This window comes from Oncorhynchus nerka, linkage group LG1 (genome assembly GCF_034236695.1).
Source record: "Oncorhynchus nerka isolate Pitt River linkage group LG1, Oner_Uvic_2.0, whole genome shotgun sequence".
Lineage (NCBI taxonomy): Eukaryota > Metazoa > Chordata > Actinopteri > Salmoniformes > Salmonidae > Oncorhynchus > Oncorhynchus nerka.
In genome coordinates, this window is record NC_088396.1 from 3031655 (window position 1) to 3055333 (window position 23679).

Here is a 23679-nt window from a genome sequence, read left to right on the forward strand (position 1 = left end):
TGTGTGTGCTGACAGCATGTGGCCCTGCCCCGACGTGTGGCCCACCTGTACCCAGCGTATGGGCTCTACCTGTATGGAGAGAGCCAGTACACTCAGGACACCCGCAGATTCAAACTGACTGGCGCCCCTGTTCTCTTCCTACCTGGAAATGCAGGCAGCTACAAACAAGGTAAGCTTCTATTACCACTAACCAAACGCATCCACTAATCAAATTTACCCTAACCAATCTTACCCGCTCAGGTTAGTGAATATCGCAAGTTTTCTCTCTCCATTGCTCTAACAATGGAAGCTAAGAAGCTCTAATATGTACAATATCTGCTTTGGTGACATACTGTATGTAGGCTGGTAACAGTCTTGTTTTTGCGAAAGATCCCATGGCCACTAATCCAGATCTATCCTCTTGTGGTTTGGTTTTGCTAGTGGCTGCTAGTGGGAACACCCACTTTCGCTTTCTCTCACTCTCACATGCATACGCTCACACACATCATGCACATAGATTGCTATTTTACCATTTCATGCATTGTATTCCGTGTTTTCCGCTACGGGTTCTGTTGCCTATTTTACATGCCATGGTTGCCATCACAACCACAAACCTCAACCAAGAAAACCGCAACCCAGGCGTGATCTTATGTTTTATATTCAACAACATTAGCACTAAGTAGACTATGGTTAGGCTACATTAAAGCCTGTAAAGCCTAATGGTTTTACATTAAACAGACTTCATCATAGTTGACTTAAACTGTTAACAACCTGCTAACGGGGGTACTACTGTTGATAGAGAGTATGAAATACGATCCAGGTTCACAGGTCTACTGAAGTGATGATTAAATCCAGAATCCACACACTTCCCTCTATTTTGCTAATCAGATGTCTTAACTCCCATAGTAATGCTAGTCTGTTCAGATGATTAGCTTGTGTTGATATCCATGAGCTTTGTCAACCCTAACCCTCACACTTGGAGGACAGCCACTGTTCAGGGATCTGGTGGATGAATGTCAGGGATGATGGCCACACAAGCTCAACATGTAGATTAAGGTCGAACGCATCGTTAGCTGGCCACGCTGAAAAGGAGAGATGTAAAGGTGTTCTGGAGGTCTAACCCTATCTCATGAACTGCACCAACAACCCTAGTTTCAAGACTTACACCTCTGAAGACTCCTGTTTATCCTTACACCTCTGAAGCATACCATCCTGCATCCCACTGCTGGCTTGCATCTGAAGCTAAGTAGGGTAGGTCCTGGTCGGTCCCTGGATGGGATACAAGATGCTGTTGGAAGTGGTGTTGGAAGGCCAGTAGGAGGCACTCTTTCCTCTGGTAAAATATATATATATACCGTGCATTCAGAAAAGTTTTCAGACATTTTGACTTTTTCTACATTTTGTTACATTACAGCCTTATTCTAAAATGGATGAAATAGCTTTTTTCCCTCATCGATCTGAACAGAATACCCCATAATGACAAAGCAAAAATTGGTTTTTATACATTTTTGCCAATGTATTACAAATAAACTCATCACATTTACAGTATTTAGACACATTACTCAGTACTTTGTTGAAGTACCTTTGGCAGTGATTATAGCCTGGAGTGTTCTTGGGTATGATGCTTCAAGCTTGGCACACCTGTATTTTGATAGTTTCTCCCATTCTTCTCTGCAGATCCTCTCAAGCTCTGTCAGGTTGGATAGGGAGTGTCGCTGCACAGCTATTTTCAGGTCTCTCCAGAGATGTTCAATGTGGTTCAAGTCTGGGCTCTGGCTATTCCCGAAGCCCCTCCTGCGTTATCTTGGCTGTGTGCTTAGGGTTATTGTTGTGTTGGAAGGTGAACCTTTTCCCCAGTCTGAGGTCCTGAACAGGTTTTCATCAAGGAACTCTCTGTACTTTGCTCTGTTCATCTTTCCCTCTACCCTGACTAGTCTTCCAGTCCCTGCCGCTGAAAAACATTCCCACAGCATGATGCTGCTGCCACCACCATGCTTCACCGTAGGGATGGTGCCAGGTTTCCTCCAGAAATGACGCTTTGCATTCAGGCCAAATAGTTCAATCTTGGTTTGATCCGACCAGAGAATATTGTTTCTCATGGTCAGAGTCCTTTAGGGGCCTTTTGGCAAACTCCAAGTGGGCTGGTGTGGCTTTTACTGAGGAGTAGCCTCCGTCTGGCCACTCTACCATAAAGGCCTGATTTGGCTGAGTGCTGACCAAAGATGGTTGTCCTTCTGGAAGGTACTCCTATCTCCACAGAGGAACTCTGGAGCTCGGTCAGAGTGACCATTGGGTTCTTGGTAACCTCCCTGACCAAGGCCCTTCTCCCCAGATTGCTCAGTTTGGCCAGCCAGCTAGCTCTAGGAAGAGTCTTGGTGGTTCCAAACTTCTTCCATTTAAGAATGATGGAGAAATTCTTTGGTTCCCTTCCCCAGATCTGTGCCTCGAAACAATCCTGTCTCGGAGCTCTACGGACAATTCCTTTGACCTCATTTGTTTTTGCTCTGACATGCACTGTCAACTATGGGACCTTATATAGACAGGTGTGTACCTGAACTCAATTTCGAGTCTCATAGCAAAGGGTCTGAATACTTATGTAATTAAGGTATTTCTGTTTCTTTAATTCATTTGCAAAAATGTCAAAAAATTTAGCTTTTTCATTATAGGGTGGTGTGTGTAGATTGATAAATGTATTTATTTTTAAATACATTTTAGAACAAGGCTATAACACAACAAAATGTGGGAAAGGTCAATACTTTCTGAATGCACTGTATGCCCCAGGGTAGTGATTGGGGACCTTCCCCTGTGTAGGGTGTTAAACATTAAACAGGTGTCCTGACTCTCTGTGGTCACTAAAATATCCCATGGCAGTTATTGTAAGAGTAGGGGAATTAACCCCGGTGTCCTGGCTAAATTCCCAATCTGGCCCTCATACCATCATGGCCACCTAATCATCCCCAGCTTTAAAATGGCTCATTCATCCCCCTTCCTCTCCCCTGTAACTATTCCCCAGGTCGTTGCTGTAAATGAGAATGTGTTCTCAGTCAACTTACATGGTAAAATAAAAGTACTTTTTTTTTCAAAACTTCCATGCCAGTTTGAAGAATTTATTTAGGTGTTTTATCTCTGAACACTCAAATGCTTTTTCCTCCCGCAACAGTTCGATAAGGGGTGTTTACAACAATCGGTGGAGACTAGCGATCCTGATTGCCAATGTGTCCTGCCAGAGACATGCCATGTAGTTTTCCTGACACTCATACCTCACCATTGGTACAGCCCCCCCCCCCCCTCTCTCTTGTCACAGCCCCCTTCCTTTATCCCTTTATTGGGTGCTAACTCTGTCACCAAATCAAGGAAAGGCTAAGTGTTTACTGCTCTAAACAAAAATAAAAACTTCTGGTCCTATGTTTCATGAGCTGAAATAAAAGATCACACAAGTTTTCCATACGCACACAAAGCATATTTTTCTTAAATGTTGTGCACAAATATATTTACATCCCTGTTTGTGAGCATTTCCTCCTTTGTCAAGATAATCCATCCACCTGACAGGTGTGGCATACCAAAAAGCTGATTAAACAGCATGATCATTACAGTGGTGCACCTTGTGCTGGGGACAATAAAAGGCCACTCTAGAATGTGCAGTTTTGTCACACAACACAATGCCACAGATGTCTCAAGTTTTGAGGGAGCTTGCAATTGGCATGCTGACTGCAGGAATGTCCACCAGAGCTGTTGCCAGATAATTGAATGTTCACTTCTCTACCATAAGCCGCCTCAATCTTTGTTATAGAACATTTGGCAGCACGTCCAACCAGGTTTACAACCGCAGACCATGTGTAACCATGCCAGCCCGCGACCTCCACATCTGGCATCTTCACCTGCGGGATCGTCTGGGACCAGTCACCCGGACAGCTGATGAAACTGAGGAGTATTTCTGTCTATAATAAAACCCCTTTTGCAGGGAAAACCTCATTCTGATTGGCTGGGCCTGGCTCCTCAGTGGGTGTGCCTATGTCATGTGAAATCAATAGATTCGGGCCTAATGATTTTATTTCAAATGACTAACTTCCTTCATAAAATCTTTTAAATTGTTGCATTTATATATCTATATATATATATATACAGTGGGGCAAAAAAGTATTTAGTCATCCACCAATTGTGCAAGTTCTCCCACTTAAAAAATATGAGAAAGGCCTGTAATTTTCATCATAGGTACACTTCAACTATGACAGACAAAATGAGAAAAAGAAATCCAGAAAATCACATTGTAGGATTTTTTATGAATTTATTTGCAAATTATGTTCGAAAATAAGTATTTAGTCAATAACAAAAGTTTATCGCAATACTTTGACAATACCATTTGTTGGCAATGACAGAGGTCAAACGTTTTCTGTAAGTCTTCACAAGGTTTTCACACACTGTTGCTGGTATTTTGGCCCATTCATCCATGCAGATCTCCTCTAGAGCAGTGATGTTTTGGGGCTGTTGCTGGGCAACACAGACTTTCAACTCCCTCCAAAGATTTTCTATGGGGTTGAGATCTGGAGACTGGCCAGGCCACTCCAGGACCTTGAAATGCTTCTTACGAAGCCACTCCTTCGTTGTCCGGGCGGTGTGTTTGAGATCATTGTCATGCTGAAAGACCCAGCCACGTTTCATCTTCAATGCCCTTGCTGATGGAAGGAGGTTTTCACTCAAAATCTCACAATACACGGCCCCATTCATTCTTTCCTTTACACGGATCAGTCGTCCTGGTCCCTTTGCAGAAAAACAGCCCCAAAGCACGATGTTTCCACGCCCGTTCTTCACAGTAGGTATGGTGTTCTTTGGATGCAACTCAGCATTCTTTGTCCTGCAAACACGACGAGTTGAGTTTTTACCAAAAAGTGATATTTTTGTTTCGTCTGACCATATGACATTCTCCCAATCTTCTTCTGGATCACCCAAATGCTCTCTAGCAAACTTCAGAAGGGCCTGGACATGTACTGACTTAAGCAGGGGGACACGTCTGGCACTGCAGGATTTGAGTCCCTGGCGACGTAGTGTGTTACTTATGGTAGGCTTTGTTACTTTGGTCCCAGCTCTCTGCAGGTCATTCACTAGGTCCCCCCGTGTGGTCCTGGGATTTTTGCTCACCGTTCTTGTGATCATTTTGACCCCACGGGGTGAGATCTTGCGTGCAGCCCCAGATCGAGGGAGATTATCAGTGGTCTTGTATGTCTTCCATTTCCTAATAATTGCTCCCACAGTTGATTTCTTCAAACCAATCTGCTTACCTATTGCAGATTCAGCCTTCCCAGCCTGGTGCAGGTTTACAATTTTGTTTCTGGTGTCCTTTGACAGCTCTTTGGTCTTGGCCATAGTGAAGTTTGGAGTGTGACTGTTTGAGGTTGTGGACAGGTGTCTTTTATACTGATAACAAGTTCAAACAGGTGCCATTAATACAGGTAACGAGTGGAGGACAGAGGAGCCTCTTAAAGAAGAAGTTACAGGTCTGTGAGAGCCAGAAATATTGCTTTTTGTAGGTGACCAAATACTTATTTCCCACCATAATTTGCAAATAAATTCATTAAAAATCCTACAATGTGATTTTCTGGTTTTTTCCCCCTCATTTTGTCTGTCATAGTTGAAGTGTACCTATGATGAAAATTACAGGCCTCTCTCGTCTTTTTAAGTGGGAGAACTTGCACAATTGGTGGCTGACTAATTACTTTTTTGCCCCACTGTATATGCATATCCTGGCTTCAGGAACTGAGCAACATATACTTTACTTTGGGCACATCAGGTGGAAATTGAGAAAAATAGACTTTATCCTGAAGAAGTTTTTATACAGGCACAGCACTTAAACAAATGACTGATGATTGGCTAAGAGAAATTGATAATAAAAAGATTGTGTGGGCTGTTTTGTTAGACTTCAGTTAGGCTTTTGACATTATCGATCATAATCTGTTGCTGGAAAAACGTGTGTCATGGCTTTACACCCTCGGCTATATTGTGGATAAAGAGTTACCTGTCTAACAGAACACAGAGTGTATTCTTTAATGGAAGCCTCTCCAACAGAATCCAGGTAGAATCAGGAATTCCCCAGGGCAATCGTCTAGGCCCCTTACTTTTTTCAATCTTTAGGAAGAATATTCCACTGGATTTGAGTAAAGCCTGTGTGTCTTTATATGCAGATGACTTAACACTATACACGTCAGCTACCACAGCGACTGTGATGACATCAACACTTAACAAAGAGCTGCAGTTAGTTTCAGAATAGGTGGTAAGGAAAAAGTTAGTCCTAAATATTTCAAAAACTAAAAGCATTGTACTTGGGACAAATAATTTACTAAACTCTAAACCTCATAATGAATCATGTGGAAATTGAGCAAGTTGAGGAGACTAAACTGCTTGGAGTAACCCAGGATTGTAAACGGTCATGGTCAAAACATATTGATACAATAGTAGCTAGGATGGGGAAAAGTCTGTCTATAATAAAGCACTCCTTTGCATTCTTAACAACACTGTCAACAAGGCAGGTCCTACATGCCCTAGTTTTTTCTCACCTGGACTACTGTTCAGTCGTGTGGTCAGGTTCCACAAAAGAGGGACTTAGGAAAATTTAATTTGGCTCAAAACAGCTAACATTAATAATATGCATGTTAATCTCTCCTGGCTCAAAGTGGAGGAGAGATTGACTTCATCACTACTTGTATACTGCTCAAAAAAATGAAGGGAACACTTAAACAACACAATGTAACTCCAAGTCAATCACACTTCTGTGAAATCAAACTGTCCACTTAGGAAGCAACACTGATTGACAATACATTTCACATGCTGTTGTGCAAATGGAAGAGACAACAGGTGGAAATTATAGGCAATTAGCAAGACACCCCCAATAAAGGAGTGGTTCTGCAGGTGGTGACTACAGACCACTTCTCAGTTCCTATGCTTCCTGGCTGATGTTTTGGTCACTTTTGAATGCTGGCGGTGCTTTCACTCTAGTGGTAGCATGAGACGGAGTCTACAACCCACACAAGTGGCTCAGGTAGTACAGCTCATCCAGGATGGGACATCAATGCGAGCTGTGGCAAGAAGGTTTGCTCTGTCTGTCAGCGTAGTGTCCAGAGCATGGAGGCGCTACCAGGAGACAGGCCAGTACATCAGGAGACGTGGAGGAGGCCGTAGGAGGGCAACAACCCAGTAGCAGGACCGCTACCTCTGCCTTTGTGCAAGGAGGAGCACTGCCAGAGCCCTGCAAAATGACCTCCAGCAAGCCACAAATGTACATGTGTCTGCTCAAACGGTCAGAAACAGACTCCATGAGGGTGGTATGAGGGCCCGACGTCCACAGGTGGGGGTTGTGCTTACAGCCCAACACCGTGCAGGACGTTTGGCATTTGCCAGAGAACACCAAGATTGGCAAATTCGCCACTGGTGCCCTGTGCTCTTCACAGATGAAAGCAGGTTCACACTGAGCACATGTGACAGACGTGACAGTCTGGAGACGCCGTGGAGAACGTTCTGCTGCCTGCAACATCCTCCAGCATGACCAGTTTGGCGGTGGGTCCGTCATGGTGTGGGGTGGCATTTCTTTGGGGGGCCGCACAGCCCTCCATGTGCTCGCCAGAGGTAGCCTGACTGCCATTAGGTACCGAGATGAGATCCTCAGACCCCTTGTGAGACCATATGCTGGTGCGGTTGGCCCTGGGTTCCTACTAATGCAAGACAATGCTAGACCTCATGTGGCTGGAGTGTGTCAGTAGTTCCTGCAAGAGGAAGGCATTGATGCTATGGACTGGCCCGCCCGTTCCCCAGACCTGAATCCAATTGAGCACATCTGGGACATCATGTCTCGCTCCATGCACCACAGACTGTCCAGGAGTTGGCGGATGCTTTATTCCAGGTCTGGGAGGAGATCCCTCAGGAGACCATCCGCCACCTCATCAGGAGCATGCCCAGGCGTTGTAGGGAGGTCATACAGGCACGTGGAGGCCACACACACTACTGAGCCTAATTTTTACTTGTTTTAAGGACATTACATCAAAGTTGGATCAGCCTGTAGTGTGGTTTTCCACTTTAATTTTGAGTGTGACTCCAAATCCAGACCTCCATGAGTTGATACATTTGATTTCCATTGATAATTTTTGTGTGATATTGTTGTCAGCACATTCAACTATGTGAAAATAAAAGTATTTAATAAAAATATTTCATTCATTCAGATCTAGGATGTGTTATTTTAGTGTTCCCTTTATTTTTTTGAGCAGTGTATTTGTGAGAGTTATTGACACCCATGCAAACCCCACAAGACATGCCACCAGAGGTCTCTTCACAGTCACCAAGTCCAGAACTGCCTTGGCAGCAGCTAATGGGGATCCATAATAAATACAAACACTGACTCCAATGCTGCAGCAAAATCTTTTACACTGTTTGTTTTGTATAGATAGTCTTGCATAGATCATTTTCTTTCAGTATGTTACATTGAAAGGGGCTAATATTGCATTGATTAGATCACAATTCCCACAGTGGAGCGAACCATTGATAGTGTTAACTAAATGGGAAAGTTGAGTGAAGTTCAATCTCTTGCTTCTCTGCGCTGGCTAACATTTCTTCTGTGCAGCAGTCCGAGGGGAGCTGTGCACACACAAGCACAGCTTAGAGGGACCATTGTTGTGGAGTAACTACAATGTTTTTTGATCCATCTTCAGTTTTCCCCTATCACAGCTATTAAACTCTGTATCTGCTTTAAAGTCACCATTGACCTCATTGTGAAATCTCTGACAGGTAACACACTATGCCGCCAGGGACTCAACTGAGTTAGGAAGGAAACCTGTATTTAATAACTTCACCATGCTCAAAGGGTTATTCACTGTCTGCTTTTTTTTTTACAGATCTACTAAATTTGTGAGGAATTTGAAATCCTCCATGGTCTTTCTGGTTGAATTTGTGTTTGAAATTCACTGCTCAACTGAGGGATCTGAAAGATAATTATATGTGTGGGGGACAGAGATGAGGTAGTCACTCATAAATCATGTTAAACATTATTATTGTACAGACTTATTCTTATGTACCTTCTTAAAGCACATTTTAACTCCTGACTTTATTTAGGCTTGCCATAACAAAGGGGTTGAATACTTACTGACTGAATACATTAGAGATTTTATTTTTATAATCATTTGTAAAATTTTCAAAAGTCATCATTTGAAAATATTGGGTATTGTGTGTAGGCCAGTGACAAAAAAACTAAATTTAATCCATTTTAAATTCAGGCTGTAACAACAGAAAATGTGGAAAAAGTCAACGATGTGAACACTTTCTGAAGGCACTTTAATCTAATTGTGGAATGATACTCCTCACCGGCGTTAGTGTGAGTCAGATCTGTATCGAACAGTGTATGTGTGTGTGTGCGTGTGTGTGTGTGTGGAGAGTGGGTGGGGAAGAACTAGCTAACTGCCTCCCCAGCTAGCAAATTTTGTTCCTTGCATGTTGTGGGAACATACGTTTTATGCTTCACATTGGTTCTGGGAACGAAGCCATTTTTTAAACGTTCTGAGAACAGAAGTTGCAGAGAGCTTCTGAGAACGTTTTACTATTGTTCTCTGAAAGTTTTCCTGTGAGGTTTTATTACCATTCTCTAAAAGGAAATTATAGGTTATTTGAAGGTAATTAAATAACATTCTGAGAACATGTTTCAATAAGACATTTAATAGCACTGCTTGTTAACTTTTTTAAACTCCAAGCTAGAGGTCTTCACGGATCCACCAGTCACCGAATACCCGAGACCTGAGCCGGGACCAGAGCGGGTCGATACAGAATTCGAAATAACGTCACAAATTCGAAATAATGTCTGGGTCGGTTCTGATATGATTGTCACGGGTCTCGGGTATGTGTAATTTTGACTGACTTGTCCAGAAGGAACCATACAGATCCGAACGCAGCTGCTCTATTAGAAAGAGAGAGTGAGAGAGAGAGATACATTGAGTGGCGCGTGTAGCTTGTTGCTGTTGTTGGCCAATCCTAAGTCATCAAAGTGACAATAGGCTGCAGTGATAGAGCCTCCGTGTGGGACAAAAGTTACAGGATATCTAATTAATGGAAGAGGGAATTAAAGTGATGGAATAAAACATTTAAGGAGAAGGATAGGCTACAACGACCAAGAGCCAACAGATAGGCTGCTACTTTATATTCTAAATTGAGTTGTTGTTGTTTGTAACTGTGTAGGATGAGAAAGCGCATGCAGTCTCAAATAGCCTAGCTAGCTGCTAACTAGTAAGCTTAACTAGCTTCTCCCGGTGTGATGCAGGCGAGACAGGTACTATGTAATCATATTATATGATAAATAATCTAGCTATGGTAGCTATTATATTATAGAGTTAGTTGGTTGCTGTCTCTCATCTCTCTCTTCCTCCTTCCTGATCCCTGTGTCACTCCCTCACACTCACAGTAGCCTACATACACTGCACGGCCCCTGCTATAGCGTCACCTCTATCTACATCCTCTCCCTCACGCTTTATCAGCTCTGGTTAATAAAGTAACTTAAAAATATACTTTTCTACTGCTTCCCTCACTTGGATCAGGTCCGTTCAGAACGGGTCTCTATATTTAAAAAAATATATTTCTATATAACGGTTCCAGATGGGAAAGCCCTAGGACTATTTCAGAAGGGGTCCAACTTTTTGGGCCCGAGAACGCCTCTACTTCAAGCACAGATAGGACACATGAAAATGAATTTGCTTAAGTATTAATCATGCAAACACATTAATGTTTTATTGTGGCATGACGTCAGTGAGATTTAAATCTTCTGTTTTATAGCCATGGAATGAGTCCACTGCGCCACCAAGATGGAGCCAGCATGCTATGTTTTTTTTTACTCATTCAAAGTTGTTCATTTTAGTCTATTCAAAGAGACCTCATTTCATAGGAAACGGGCACTAATTAAAGGGACACCTCTGGATTCTGGCAATGAAACCCTTTACTTCCCCAGAGTGAAATGAACTTGTGGATATCATTTATATGTCTCTGCGTGCAGTTTGAAGGAAGTTGCTGGATGACTGGAAGTTTATGGGTATCTGTTCATCAACCTTTTCAAATGTGAGTTCCAAATATCTCTAACGGTTGCTCCAGCTTGAGCTGTTTTATGTACGCGATGTCAGAATGCACTCACTGTTCCAAAATGTGATTGTTATGCAACAGGACAGTTAACCCTCGCTGCTTGCTAGTTATGTATGTTTCAACTTGTCAATTTCAAATTATTTTCTAACAAGTTGTATTTTCTAACAACAGTTTGAACTGAGGTGTGTTCCACCTCCTCGTTAATTCACATAGAAGTAGTCCATTTCAATTTGTTTGAGGCTTTACTGAGCCGGACAACCTTCTCTCTTCGAGGAGAGCCCTTCCCCCCCAGGCCTTCCCACCAGTCTCAACATCAACAGTGAAGTGGCGACTAAGGGATGCTGGCCTTCTAGGCAGAGTTGCAAAGAAAAAGCCATATCTCAGACTGGCCAATTAAAGGAAAAGATTAAGATGGACAAAAGAACACAGACACTGGACAGAGGAACTCTGCCTAGAAGGCCAGCATCCCGGAGTCGCCTCTTCACTGTTGACGTTGAGACTGGTGTTTTGCAGGTACTATTTAATGATGCTGCTAGTTGAGGACTAGACACTCTAATGTACTTGTCCTCTTGCTCAGTTGTGCACCGGGGCCTCCCACTCCTCTTTCTATTCTGGTTAGAGCCAGTTTGCACTGTTCTGTGAAGGGAGTAGTACACAACGTTGAACCAGATCTTCAGTTTCTTGGCAATTTCTTGCATGGAATAGCCTTCATTTCTCAGAACAAGAATAAACTGACGAGTTTCAGAAGAAAGTTATTTGTTTCTGGACATTTTGAGCCTGTAATCGAACCCACAAATGCTGAAGCTCCAGATATTGAACTAGTTTAAAAAAGGCCAGTTTTATTGCTTCTTTAATCTGAACCATAGTTTTCAGCTGTGCTAACATAATTGCAAAAGGGTTTTCTAATGATCAATTAGCCTTTTAAAATGATAAACTTGGATTAGCTAACACTACGTACCATTGGAACACAGGAGTGATGGTTGCTGATAATGGGCCTCTGTACACCTATGTAGATATTCCATTAAAAAACAAGCGTTTTCAGGTACAATAGTCATTTATAAGATTAACAGTATTTGTATTTTTGATCAATTTGATGTTATTTTAATAGACAAAAAAATGTGCTTTACTTTCAAAAACAAGGACATTTCTAAGTGACCCCAAACTTTTGAACGGTAGTGTATGTATGTACTGTATGTATGGAGCATAATGTATTTACAGTTTTATTCACATGTTTTCAAGTACTGGTTACAAACAATGCATTCCGATTATTGCATAGATTGTAATGGACACCTTTGATGAGTGTAAAATACTTTTTTTGAAGGTTGTACTGATTATAATTAGCTAATGCTAAGCTATTTGCTAGCTATGTGTGGCACCATGTTTGCTGACATCATGCAATGCATTGTGAGTGTCACGTAAACGTCTGTCAGACCAAATATTTTATAATAAGGTGAAGGAATGGTTCACTCATCTTTTGGGTAAAAGGTGAATGATCGTAGACGACACACCCCCTTCAACATGCATACTGCAAACAGACCAACCTCATCTTGTCTCCTCTTATTATTTTTGGTTGACGCGAAAAACAAACATGGCGGTGCGCACAAACTACCCATCATTGGATTACTTTCGATTTCTATAAAGTGTTTTACTCAATTATTTCGATCAATGTTGAGCTCACCCGTGATGTGATGAATTACTAATGTAGCTTACATTTTACGGTTTGGATGATTGGATGATTGTGTATACTGTTCCTACTTCTGTGAATGTCTGAACATTGCATCCAAAAATAAACTTGTCACATTCAGGACATAACTTTGTAAGGACTGTGTTTCTGCTAAAACTTTCTGTGAAAAACAGTGTGGCTACCTCAAATTATGACTGTTGCATCAATTGAAACTGGACGTTCTAAATAAGCATTCTAATCATACCGGTTTAAGCGTACGCTGCAGAGACCACTGTAGAATGATCACACCCATTTGTTGGTACATGTGAAAAGGTTGAATAACATTCTTAGAATGTTCTCTGAATGTTACTAAAGATTTCTTGTGGTTTTTATGGAAAGTTTTCTTTAACGTTCTCGGAACAATCTGAGAACATGGCTTTAAATACATCCATGAGGAAACTTGCAGAAAATGGTATGCTGGAGTACGTACATACCCTTAGAAGAACGTTTCTTATCGTTCTCTGAACAATTTGAGAACATAACTTTAAATAGCACCATGAGGAAACCTGTAGGAAATGTTATGCTGGAGTATTGAAATTCCCATAGAAGGACATTGTTTCTTAACGTTTGTGAACATTCCCAATGTCAAACCAGTTGGAGAACATTCCTAGAACATTACCAAAATGTAAAATACATGTAACCAACTTTTAGGAAACATTCTGTTAAAGTATTGAATATAACATTTTTTTTGTGAAGTTCCTTAAATGTGCTCAGAATGTTCCAAAGCCAAGCAACCATCATGCACCATTCCCAGAAAGTTGTGGGAAGGTTGAATGCAAGATAACAATAGGACAACAACGCTCTCACCAAGTTTGAAGAAACATGTGGTTCTCAGAACATTATGTGTCAGCTGGGTTACAACTGTGAAATGTGATGTCATGAGACTGAAGTGAGAACAGGCAACAGTGTGCTTTCCTTATTGTTGCTCCCCAGATTCACGAGACATCTGTTTATGGGCAGGCATGGGATGTCTTCCTGTTGATAGCGACAGTTCTGCTTTTACCGTACCCTATAATCATGGGGTTATTGTAATAACACAGAAGAGTGACCTATCATGACAACTTTATATATTTCTTATAATATGTTAAGCATATCTCTGCTTTTCTACATTATTCTCTTTTCATTGATACAATTTTTATCCACTCCTCCAGTTGAATATTTAAGCCTGTGTGTTGGCCCATGTGTGTAAAGTTGTGCTATAGTCATCAATGACCTGCCTCACTGTAACTGTGAGACTACATGTAGGTCTACTTATATAGAGTATCATTAACTTAACTCTGCAAAATACCGGACACCTTTATAGTGAGAGCGACCTTACTTTGTAGATGTATTGCTTGTTATACGTATAATGTATAGTCACATCCTGTTTAATAAGTAGTCTAGCATTGTGTCTGGATGTTGAAAATGTGAGGATGGGTGGTATTGCTCACTGGGGGTGTTGGCTGGTTATATCACTCACAGGCCGGAGGTGTGAAAGGATGTGGTGAGAAAGATGAAAGATGAAAGCTACAAGGTTGGAAGCATGTGGATATGTGCACATGCCTGTATTGATGTGCACACGTGTATGTGTGTCTCCCCATTTCAGTGTTATCCAACACGATGAGGTGTGTATATTCCTATTTCTTTGTCTTTTTCACCACCCAAGGGCTCAGCTGTAGTTTTTTATCTATCTACCTCTGTGGTAAGAATATAGACCTTTAGCTAGTCATGCCATCTCTAGGTGATAGCCACACACAACAATATACCTCCATTTTCTATTAATTTATGATATTTACAGTGCATTCGGAAAGTATTCAGACCCCTTAACTTTTTCCACCTTTTGTTACGTTACAGACTTATTTTAAAACGGATTAAGCATATTTTTTCATCAGTCTACACACAATACCCCATAATGACAAAGTGAAAACAGGTTTTAAGAAATGTCTTATTTACGTTAGTATTCAGGCCCTTTGCTATGACACTCAAAATTGAGCTCAGATGCATCCTGTTTCCATTGATCATCCTTGAGATGTTTCTACAACTTGAATGGAGTCCACCTGTGGTAAATTCAATAGATTGGACATGATTTGGAAAGGCACACACCTGTCTATATACGGTCCCACAGTTGACAGTGCATGCAAGAGAAAAAAACAAGCCATGTGCTGAGGCACAGATCTGGGGAAGGGTAGTAGAAAAAAAATCTGCCGCATTGAAGATCCCCAAAAACACAGTGGCCTCCATCATTCTTAAATGGAAGAAGTTTGGATGCACCAAGACTGTCCCTAGAGCTGGCCACCCAATCAAACTGAGCAATTGGGGGAGAAGGGCCTTGGTCAGGGAGGTGACCAAGAACCTGATGGTCACTCTGACAGAGCTCCAGAGTTCCTCTGTGGAGATGGGAGAACCTTCCAGAAGGACAACCATCTATGCAGCACTCCAGCAATCAGGCCTATATTGCAGAGTGGCCAGATGGAAGCCACTCCTCAGTAAAAGGCAGGTGACAGCCGGCTTAGAGTTTGCCAAAAGGCACCTAAAGACTCAGACCATGAGAAACAAGATTCTTTGGTCTGATGAAACCAAGATTGAACTCTTTGGCCTGAATGCCAAGCTTAACATCTGGAGGAAACCTGGCACCATCCCTATTGTGAACCATGGTGATGGCAGAATCATGCTATGGGAATATTATTCAGTGACAGGAACTGGGAGACTAGTCAGGATCGAGGGAAAAGATAAACGGAGCAAAGTCCAGAGAGATCCTTGATGAAAACCTGCTACAGAGCTCTCAGGACCTCAGACTGGTGTGAAGGTTAATCTTCCAACAGGACAATGACCCTAAGCAAACAGCCAAGACAATGCAGGAGTGGCTTAGGACAAGTCTCTGAATGTCCTTGAGTGGTCCAGCCAGAGCCCGGATTTGAACCCAATCTAACATCTCTGGAGAGACCTGAAAATTGCCATGCAGCGACGCTCCCCATCCAACCTGACCGAGCTTGAGAGGATCTGCAGAGAAGAATGGGAGAAACTCCCCAAATACAGGTGTGCGAAGCTTGTAACGTCATACCCAAGAAGACTCGAGACTGTAATCGCTGCCAAAGGTGCTTCAACAAAGTACTGAGTAAAGGGTCTGAATACTTATGTAAATGTAATATTTCTGGTTTTTATTTGTAATAAATGTGGAATTTAAAAAAAACTTTTTTTTCTTCTTTTCATTATGTGGTATTGTGTGTAGATTGATGTAGAAAAAATGAACAATTCAATTCATTTTAGAATAAGGTTGTAAGATAAACATTTGGAAAAAGTCAAGGGGTCTGAATACTTTCCGAAGACACTGTAACTACAATTTGGGGCAGTCTTTACCTGCATGTACATGTACAATAAGACATATTTGTGCTGCCAAATGACACATTGTTGTTGTCACCAGCATTCCCCCCTGGTCGTTGTTGTAAATGAGAATGTGTCCACAATCAACTTACCTAATAAATGAAAAGTAAATACCAAACACAAACAGTGCACATATTACTAATAACATGTGCAATCTGTTTATTAGTGTTGCCTGCATATGATGGCAAAAGAGTTAGATATGAAGCATGACGCACTTCCCTTTTTTTTACAGGAACGTGCACTCACAACCAGTTTCCTGACCCGTTAAAGTACCAATGCATCCAGCCCCAACCGCCCCTCTCTGACTCGAGCCTGTGTATTGTCAGAGGTAAGTACTGCTCGGTCTCTTTGCTTTACATTTCATACAGAGATACTTCAATTTGGACTGTTAATGTTAAAATGTCAGCCTAAAATGTATAATTGCTCTTTGTTACAATTAGGGATAACATTGTCTCAGACAATAGGGATAATATTCAGATATATTCTATTATATATTTTAAGTATAGAATCAAGGCACTCATTCAGGTGGGCACCTGTGCTATTTACTTTTGGCAAAGCTTGTGCTTTGGTTGTGTAGTTTGTATAAGGTTTAGAGTACCGCTTCACTTGCACGTGGAGGGGAATTCATTGTGCAAGAGCCAATGCACTGTTGGAATATCGTACACTTTTGGAATTTCACATTTCGTACTGCACTGGAAATGTGTTCCATAGTATATAGAAAGAGCCAGCAGAGGAAACACATGAGAGGTTTTGGCTCGTCTAATGTGACAGAAGAAGCCTCCGAAACAGTCACATTTGGTGTGTGGTTATTTACCCCCTCACAATGTGTGGGTGAAGGTATGGTAGTGTGGTAGAGGTTCACTCCAGAGTCAAAAATCACATCAATTGTCACCACAACAATTGCCAAATATCACACTCAGTGCAAAAATGATAGATTTAATACACAATCTTTTTTATTACAACATCTATAACACATGATCTAGTTCATATTTGCACAGGACTAGTATTACTAGATCATTCTAATTATTGCCCCATGTAATACTTTTTGTCATTCAGTATTTACCGTTATGATACAGAAGCCTGGAGGCTGTTCTAGGCTTGATGATATTTCAACTTGATGAGGGATAGCCTAATATTGGCTTTCAGTTCAGAAAGAAGTCTAAATAACAATGCACTTCAAAGAAGAAGCATAAACTGTATGCAGTCATTTAACCTCAAACTCTGACGCCCACTGGTGGCATTACATTTCAGTTTCAAAACTATAAGTCCTACACATGCTTAATACTGTTAAAATGGTAAGAACTGTGGGATTCTGATAAGGGAAACAATGTGACTACTACAGAGCCTGAGCTGCAACCCTTGAAATGTACAGTTTTAGTTTTTTGTCGGGGGGGTTTTTGTTGGGGAATAACAGATTTCAAATTCTAGGTTTGAAATAAAATATGTCACCAATTACTGTTCCAAAAGGATAAAACAAAGATTCTGATCTTTGACCTAATGATGACGCTCTAAACATGCACATATTCTCATAGGAACGCAGCCATTTTAAATGCACAAGGCGTGTGCCATGTGTTTTCTTCTTACATGAATGATATACATAGGAGGAAGCTGAAATCTCTATCTATCTATTGATGTACAGTAAATATAACCCCTGTCTGATTCCCAGTTCGTCCACTAGATAGCAGTAGGTGATCACATGATGTCTCTTGGCCACTTGAAACCATTTGGATTTTGGTTAGTGAGTCACTGTGCCAAATGGCTAAATGGATTTTCAAACCTGACATCTTAAAACGACCTTAGCAACCAGGGCTTTCAAGTTATGGAGTAGAACTAATTAAAATATGACACAGGCAGGTGAGGAAACTTCAAACGTATTTTCCCATTCACTTTTCCTATTGTAAACCATGAGCTAGATCAACGGCACATGTGGAGGACTCATGCAAGGTAATGTGGACGGAGAAGGAAATGCATTGCTTTACAATGACCACCAGGGTGTACCATTTCCATGCTCTATGAATATGACCATAGCGCATTATTTATGGTCTTTATAGTCAAATCATACTGCATTGCTAGCAGTATGATTTGAGTTGTGACAAGCTACATCACATTACACTTTAGCTTGATGTATTTAGCTAGTTACTGTATTATTCACCTTTCATCTGTGGTATCATACCTAGCCTGGCTCGCTAGCATTATACATTCATGTTGTAAAACAAAAAGTATCTACCAAACTCGCCGGACCTGGTACCTTGTCCAAAACAAACACTCAGAATTTAACAGGTTTTAATTCAGTGGCACTATAGTCTGCCAAATCTTGTTTTAAAACGGTTTTCAGATCCCAGACAGGACCATGCTACCTTTTTACATGAATCTAAATGTCTGCTTGATCATAGGTTGTCTGTGTGAAGTCATTGTTACCATGGCATGGAGTTCCAACAGCACCAAACTGGACAACACCACCTTGTCCCTGTTCCAGAACGTGACAGCCAGTACAGCAATCTCCATTGTCTACATTGTGGTCACCATCATCAACCTGGTAGGAAACAGCCTCTCCATGTGGCTCCTCCTCTTCCATACGTCTCCCAAAACTCCCTCCATCATCTTCATGATCAACCTGACCCTGACTGACCTGACCTTGGGCCTCGTCCTGCCCTTCCAGATCATGTATCAGATGCAAGGGTATAATTGGAGCCTGGGCCCGGGCATGTGCAGGTATTCTTGTTTTATTCTTTTGACTATTATTTATTTATCCTCATCAGTCCCATTGAGGTATATGTGCCTTTTACAAGCCCTGGACAAGAGCCAACAACTTTCTTTCATCACGGATTAATAATGATTCATTATATTCTGATCTTCCACAGGCTCTTGACCCTGGTGTTCTTTGCCAACATGTACTGCTCAATTCTAACTATGACCGCCATCAGTGGAGACCGCTACCTGGGCATCTGCCGGCCCATGCTCTTCTGTGAGACCAGGGAAAGGAAGACATTCGCTGTGATTGTCTGCTTCGCCATGTGGGCAGTCGTCCTATTGGTCCTGTACCCACTCACTAAAACAGACCTGACGTTCCACGTTCCAGAACTCAGGATTACCACCTGCTTCGACGTTCTGAAGAGGGACATGCTTCCATCCATGGTGGCCTGGGCTGCCTTCCTCCTTGCACTGTTTGTCATCCTCTTCCTCATCCCGTTCTGCATCACTGTTTTCTGCTACATCAGCATCATCCGCAAGCTGGCCCGAGACTCCAAGACCAAACAGAAGGATAAGGCTATTGGTCTCGCGGTCACCGTCCTAACGGTCTTTACGCTCTGCTTCACTCCCAACAACATCCTCCTCCTTGCTCACACCATCCGGAGACTCTTCTACGGGGACTCCCTCTACATGGCCTACAAGCTGACTCTCTCCCTCAGTTGCTTCAACAGCTGCCTGGACCCCTTCATCTACTACTTTGCCTCTAGGGAGTTCCGGAAGAAGTTGAGGCAGATGCTAAGGCTGAGAACACCGAGCAGTCTGGACACGGGGAAGACAGACCTGCACAGAGAGAGCCTGTACTCCGCCCAGTATGTGTCTGAGGGACAGGGTAGAGAGAACGGCAGAGTGTCTGTTAAACAACACTGTTAAAAAACAGAGAGAGGGCCTCCAGAGTGGTGCAGCGGTCCAAGGCACTGCATTGCAGTGTTAGAGGCATCATTACAGACCCGGGTTCTGTCGCAGCCGGCCGTGACCGGGAGACACATGAGGTGGCGCACAATTGGCCAAGTGTCGTCCAGGTTAGGGGAGGGTTTGGCCGGCCGGGATGTCTTTGTCCCATTACACTCTAGCGACTTGTGGTGGGCCAGGCGCATGCACGTTCCTCTGACAGATTGGTGCAGCTGGCTTCCGGGTTAAGCGAGCAGTGTGTCAAGAAACAGTGTGGCTTTGCAGGGTTGTGTTTCAGAGGACGAATGAGTCTTGACCTTAACCTTTCCCGAGTCCGCATGGGAGTTGCAGTAGGACTAGACTGTAACTACAAATTGGGGAGAAAAGGGGGTAAAAATTACAACAACAAAAACTGAGAAACATTCCTGTTCAGATAATTTCACAGGAATGTTTTTGTGTGCTGTATATAGATCCAGTAACAAACCAGGCTAGATGGTGCATCAAAAAGTTAGTAAAATAGGGTAATTTATTTTGTGAAGGACTGTTGCAACTTGGATAAAGATATCAATGAGATGTGTGTGGCTAAGTGAAAGATAGGCTCCTTTTACCGCAAATGTGATCTCTGCCTCCTGCCAATTCGGGCGGATTCATTGTTTCATTGTGTGAATTATTAAACCTACCTACTGGGGTAATTTCAACTAAATTACATTGAACCAATGTGGAATAGACAATGAATTGATTTCTCTGCCCAGTGGGTACCTTTGTTAAATGTTTATCCATTCCCCACTAATTATATCACCAGTAATGAATTTAATGTTAATCTCCGTCATCTAGAATGTTAGGGTGTTTAAATCACAAAATTCTATTCATTCATGAAATAAATATTAATTTACCATTCTCATTCTCTGCGATTTTGATGTCATTTTCCCAATGTGGAACATTGGAACACTCCATAAGTAAATATATTTAAAAAATGATAATAATTGCACTTGTCTTTTCCTACTCGCACTTACTTAGCTGATTAACTTCTTATTGAGGAATTTCCTTTTTACCATGACTGTGATATACGGTCGTCCCATCTAGCTATCTTAAGATAAATGTAGTGTAAGTCGCTCTGGATATGAGTGTCTGCTAAATTACTAAAATATAAATGTAAACATTTCTAACCTTAAAAGTGTCTGCTAAATGAGTCAAATGTAAAAATGTAAACATCTGAGCGAGAACGAGAACTTTATGGCCTGTGTGCTACGATTGGGTTCAGTACTATGAAAAGTGTTGAATTTAGGAACTGTGATAAAATGTTGAGACTGTCTTATTTAGATGCATTCACCAATGTAATGATGGATATGGGAATTGCCTTTGCAAGTGCATATGTATCGGTTTGAGGTCCTGTGATTCAGATTCCTTTTGGTTTCTTGGCATGGACACGGGTAGCCTTTGCCGGCCGAGAGTACTTAGCACTTCTAAACAGAGTTCCAGTAGTAATTTACAAACCTAGCACGAACCAATTCTACATGTAGAAATGGCCGAAAATGTTGGCAGTCAGACCCCTACAAGTGGGTGGTCCCGAAAACACACCACGCGGTCAGCGAGCGAAGAAACAGCAGATGAGGGGTCTTGAAAATCTGTGTCTGTTCAGATGCTACAGGTTGAGCCTGATTTAGAGGTTATCTATTTTGGCTGTTGCCAGTGTATATATTGAAAATCTAAACAACAATATCTAGAAAACAATTGATCCAGATGATTAGAAAAATTATAGGCCCATCTCAAACCTCCCTTTTCTTTCAAAGATTCTAGAGAAAACTGTTGCTCAGCAGCTTTCCTTCTTCCAACAGCACCACCATGAGGCCAAACACAAGAATACTCCACAGCCCTCATACTAAACTCCAAAGCTTGAAGCCTGTTCCACTGCATTTTTTCAGTGTTCCCCTCTAAAAAGGGACTGATATATATATCTGGGACACCAGGTGGGTAAAATTAATTATCAGGAAGAACAGAAAACCAGCAGGCTCCGGACCTCATAGTGTAAGTTGAATACCCCTGCTCTACAGGTTAGCTAGACTCACATCCCTGAGAATGTGTGCCAAATTCCATAACTCAGAGTCAAACAGATCAAGAGATATTAATAGGTGCCTGTTATAGACCCACCATGTGGTTGATCAGAATATTTGTTTAGCATATATTGAGTCTTGACAGAGATCTAAATATTTGTATCAAGATTTGTTACAATATGAATAACCATGTCTGATTTATATGCATTGATTTGCTTGATATTTTCTATTACATGGCGCCTTCGCTGTTGGATCACCATGAAAGACCTGTAAATAAAGTCTACACCTTGAGCACTTGGCTTAAGCTGATTTCCTTCCATTACGACTGATACAGTTCCATAATTTGGAAATAGAAAAAAAAATATATAAAATCAAAGTAACTGCCAAAGAAACATGGGAAAAAATTATGAAGAGGGTTTCCATAGGACGTGCTAGACATCAAATGAAGCCCTATACTATGTTCAACTTAAAATTGATCTGTAGCAGTTTTGAAAATGGTATTATTCTATGGTTGCCTTTGACACCCATATGAAAATGTCAAATATGTTTTATAATTGATAATTAAGCTTTAGACATCCAAATGTTTACCACCTGTCATTATACAATAAACATTTCCACCTGACACTATATATCAATTAAATTACAAAGGAACACTGCAAAAGTTAGACTTTTAGTCTTTTTCTAGGATAGGTCAGGTCTATGTCCCTCCTCCTGCTTTCTGTTTATATAATTCCGCTGGATGGCGCTGTCACATCAGGGACCTGGCACTGCTCATTGACAGCTGCTATTTGGAATTCTCATGCTTCTGGTAAGAAAATTACATTTTTATCTGGATATGTTTTCAGACTTTTATTACGGAACGTGTTATACTCATGTTTTCTTGCAATAGTCAGTATTTCAGTCAGCTGTTCAGCCCTATGTGAGATCGATGTTGTTGTTTGAGCTTGTTCTTATCAAAACATCGAGATAGAAACTAGATGAGAAACGTTAGGTAGGCCTACTACACTATTCAAATATCATGCCACACCGTCAAAAGACATTTACTGTACAAGTAGCCAGCCCATGACATTCGTATCGGAATGAACTAGTGAAACATGGGGGATGGGAACCGAAAGGCTGGAGGAAGCAGTCACAGCAGAGAGGAAGAGGCGAAGAGAGAGGGATAAATGGGCACAATCTGTCTTCTCCAGCAGGTGGCGTTTTATTTTTTTCCGCTTACCAAGCGAGGAATTTTTGTATCGAGGTCAATGAGTGTGTCGAATTTGGTTAACAAAATATGGAATGGCTTATTTGCTAGGTGTGGTTCATTTAATCTAATAGAAGCGTTTTAACGACGAGGTTGTTAAGAATGTACTAATATAAGTAGGACACGTTTACATCCGGCAACTGAGAAAAAACACTTTATAGCCTGGTCGTCACTCTTACCACAGCATATTTCTATTTTCTTACATTGTGATTTTTAAACCTAAACTTAACCACACTGCTAAACCGTATGCCTAACTTTAACGTTAAATTAAGACTAAAAATAATACTTAATTATGGACTTTGGGGTTTTGGTAACTAATGGAAACCGTTGTGCCCTCATTGGCTAGAAGGATCCCACCTGATCTTCCCTTTTCCCGGCTGCCTTCCATTTTTGAAGATATTTATTTTCATTGTTAGAATGGCCAATGGAGTATCTGGTCAATTTAATGGAAAATCTGTGGTCCCCTTTACAACTGTGTTCACTAGTTACCACAGCCACAAGGTAATAAACACCGCCTATTTCTGCTTTAACCTAACCACACTGCTAACTTCATGCCTAATCCTACCCTTAAATTAAGACCAAGAAGC

The 23679-nt window shown here is 41.6% G+C and overlaps 2 protein-coding genes across 6 annotated transcripts in view; both read left to right on the forward strand.

The window, feature by feature from the left end:
• The first annotated feature begins 16459 nt into the window (after positions 1-16459).
• Positions 16460-23679, forward strand: part of si:ch211-269e2.1 (cohesin subunit SA-2) — a 52314-nt gene continuing 45094 nt past the window's right edge. Inside the window, exon 1 of one of the 5 annotated variants that reach the window (XM_065025504.1) lies at positions 16460-16484. The gene's annotated coding sequence lies outside the window, so the exon portion shown is untranslated. Of the gene's footprint in view, positions 16485-22579; positions 22655-23048; positions 23144-23568; positions 23594-23679 lie in introns of those variants that run through there. The other 4 variants (XM_029658133.2, XM_065025314.1, XM_029658448.2 and 1 more) reach the window with 4 other exon arrangements.
• On the forward strand, positions 16496-20696 carry LOC115129179 (P2Y purinoceptor 8-like). Its single transcript, XM_029659312.2, has 2 exons — positions 16496-18868; positions 19018-20696. Exons 1-2 carry the CDS (start codon positions 18507-18509, stop codon positions 19775-19777), a joined length of 1122 nt encoding a protein of 373 aa, XP_029515172.1. The 5' UTR covers positions 16496-18506; the 3' UTR covers positions 19778-20696.

What these genes read in the sequence shown, in the direction of transcription:
- LOC115129179 (XM_029659312.2), top strand. Translation starts at nt 18,507, where the DNA reads ATGCTACCTTTTTACATGAATCTAAATGTCTGCTTGATCATAGGTTGT. An exon ending in CTGGGCCCGGGCATGTGCAG is followed by an intron (nt 18,869 to 19,017) that starts GTATTCTTGTTT and finishes GATCTTCCACAG; the next exon opens with GCTCTTGACCCTGGTGTTCT.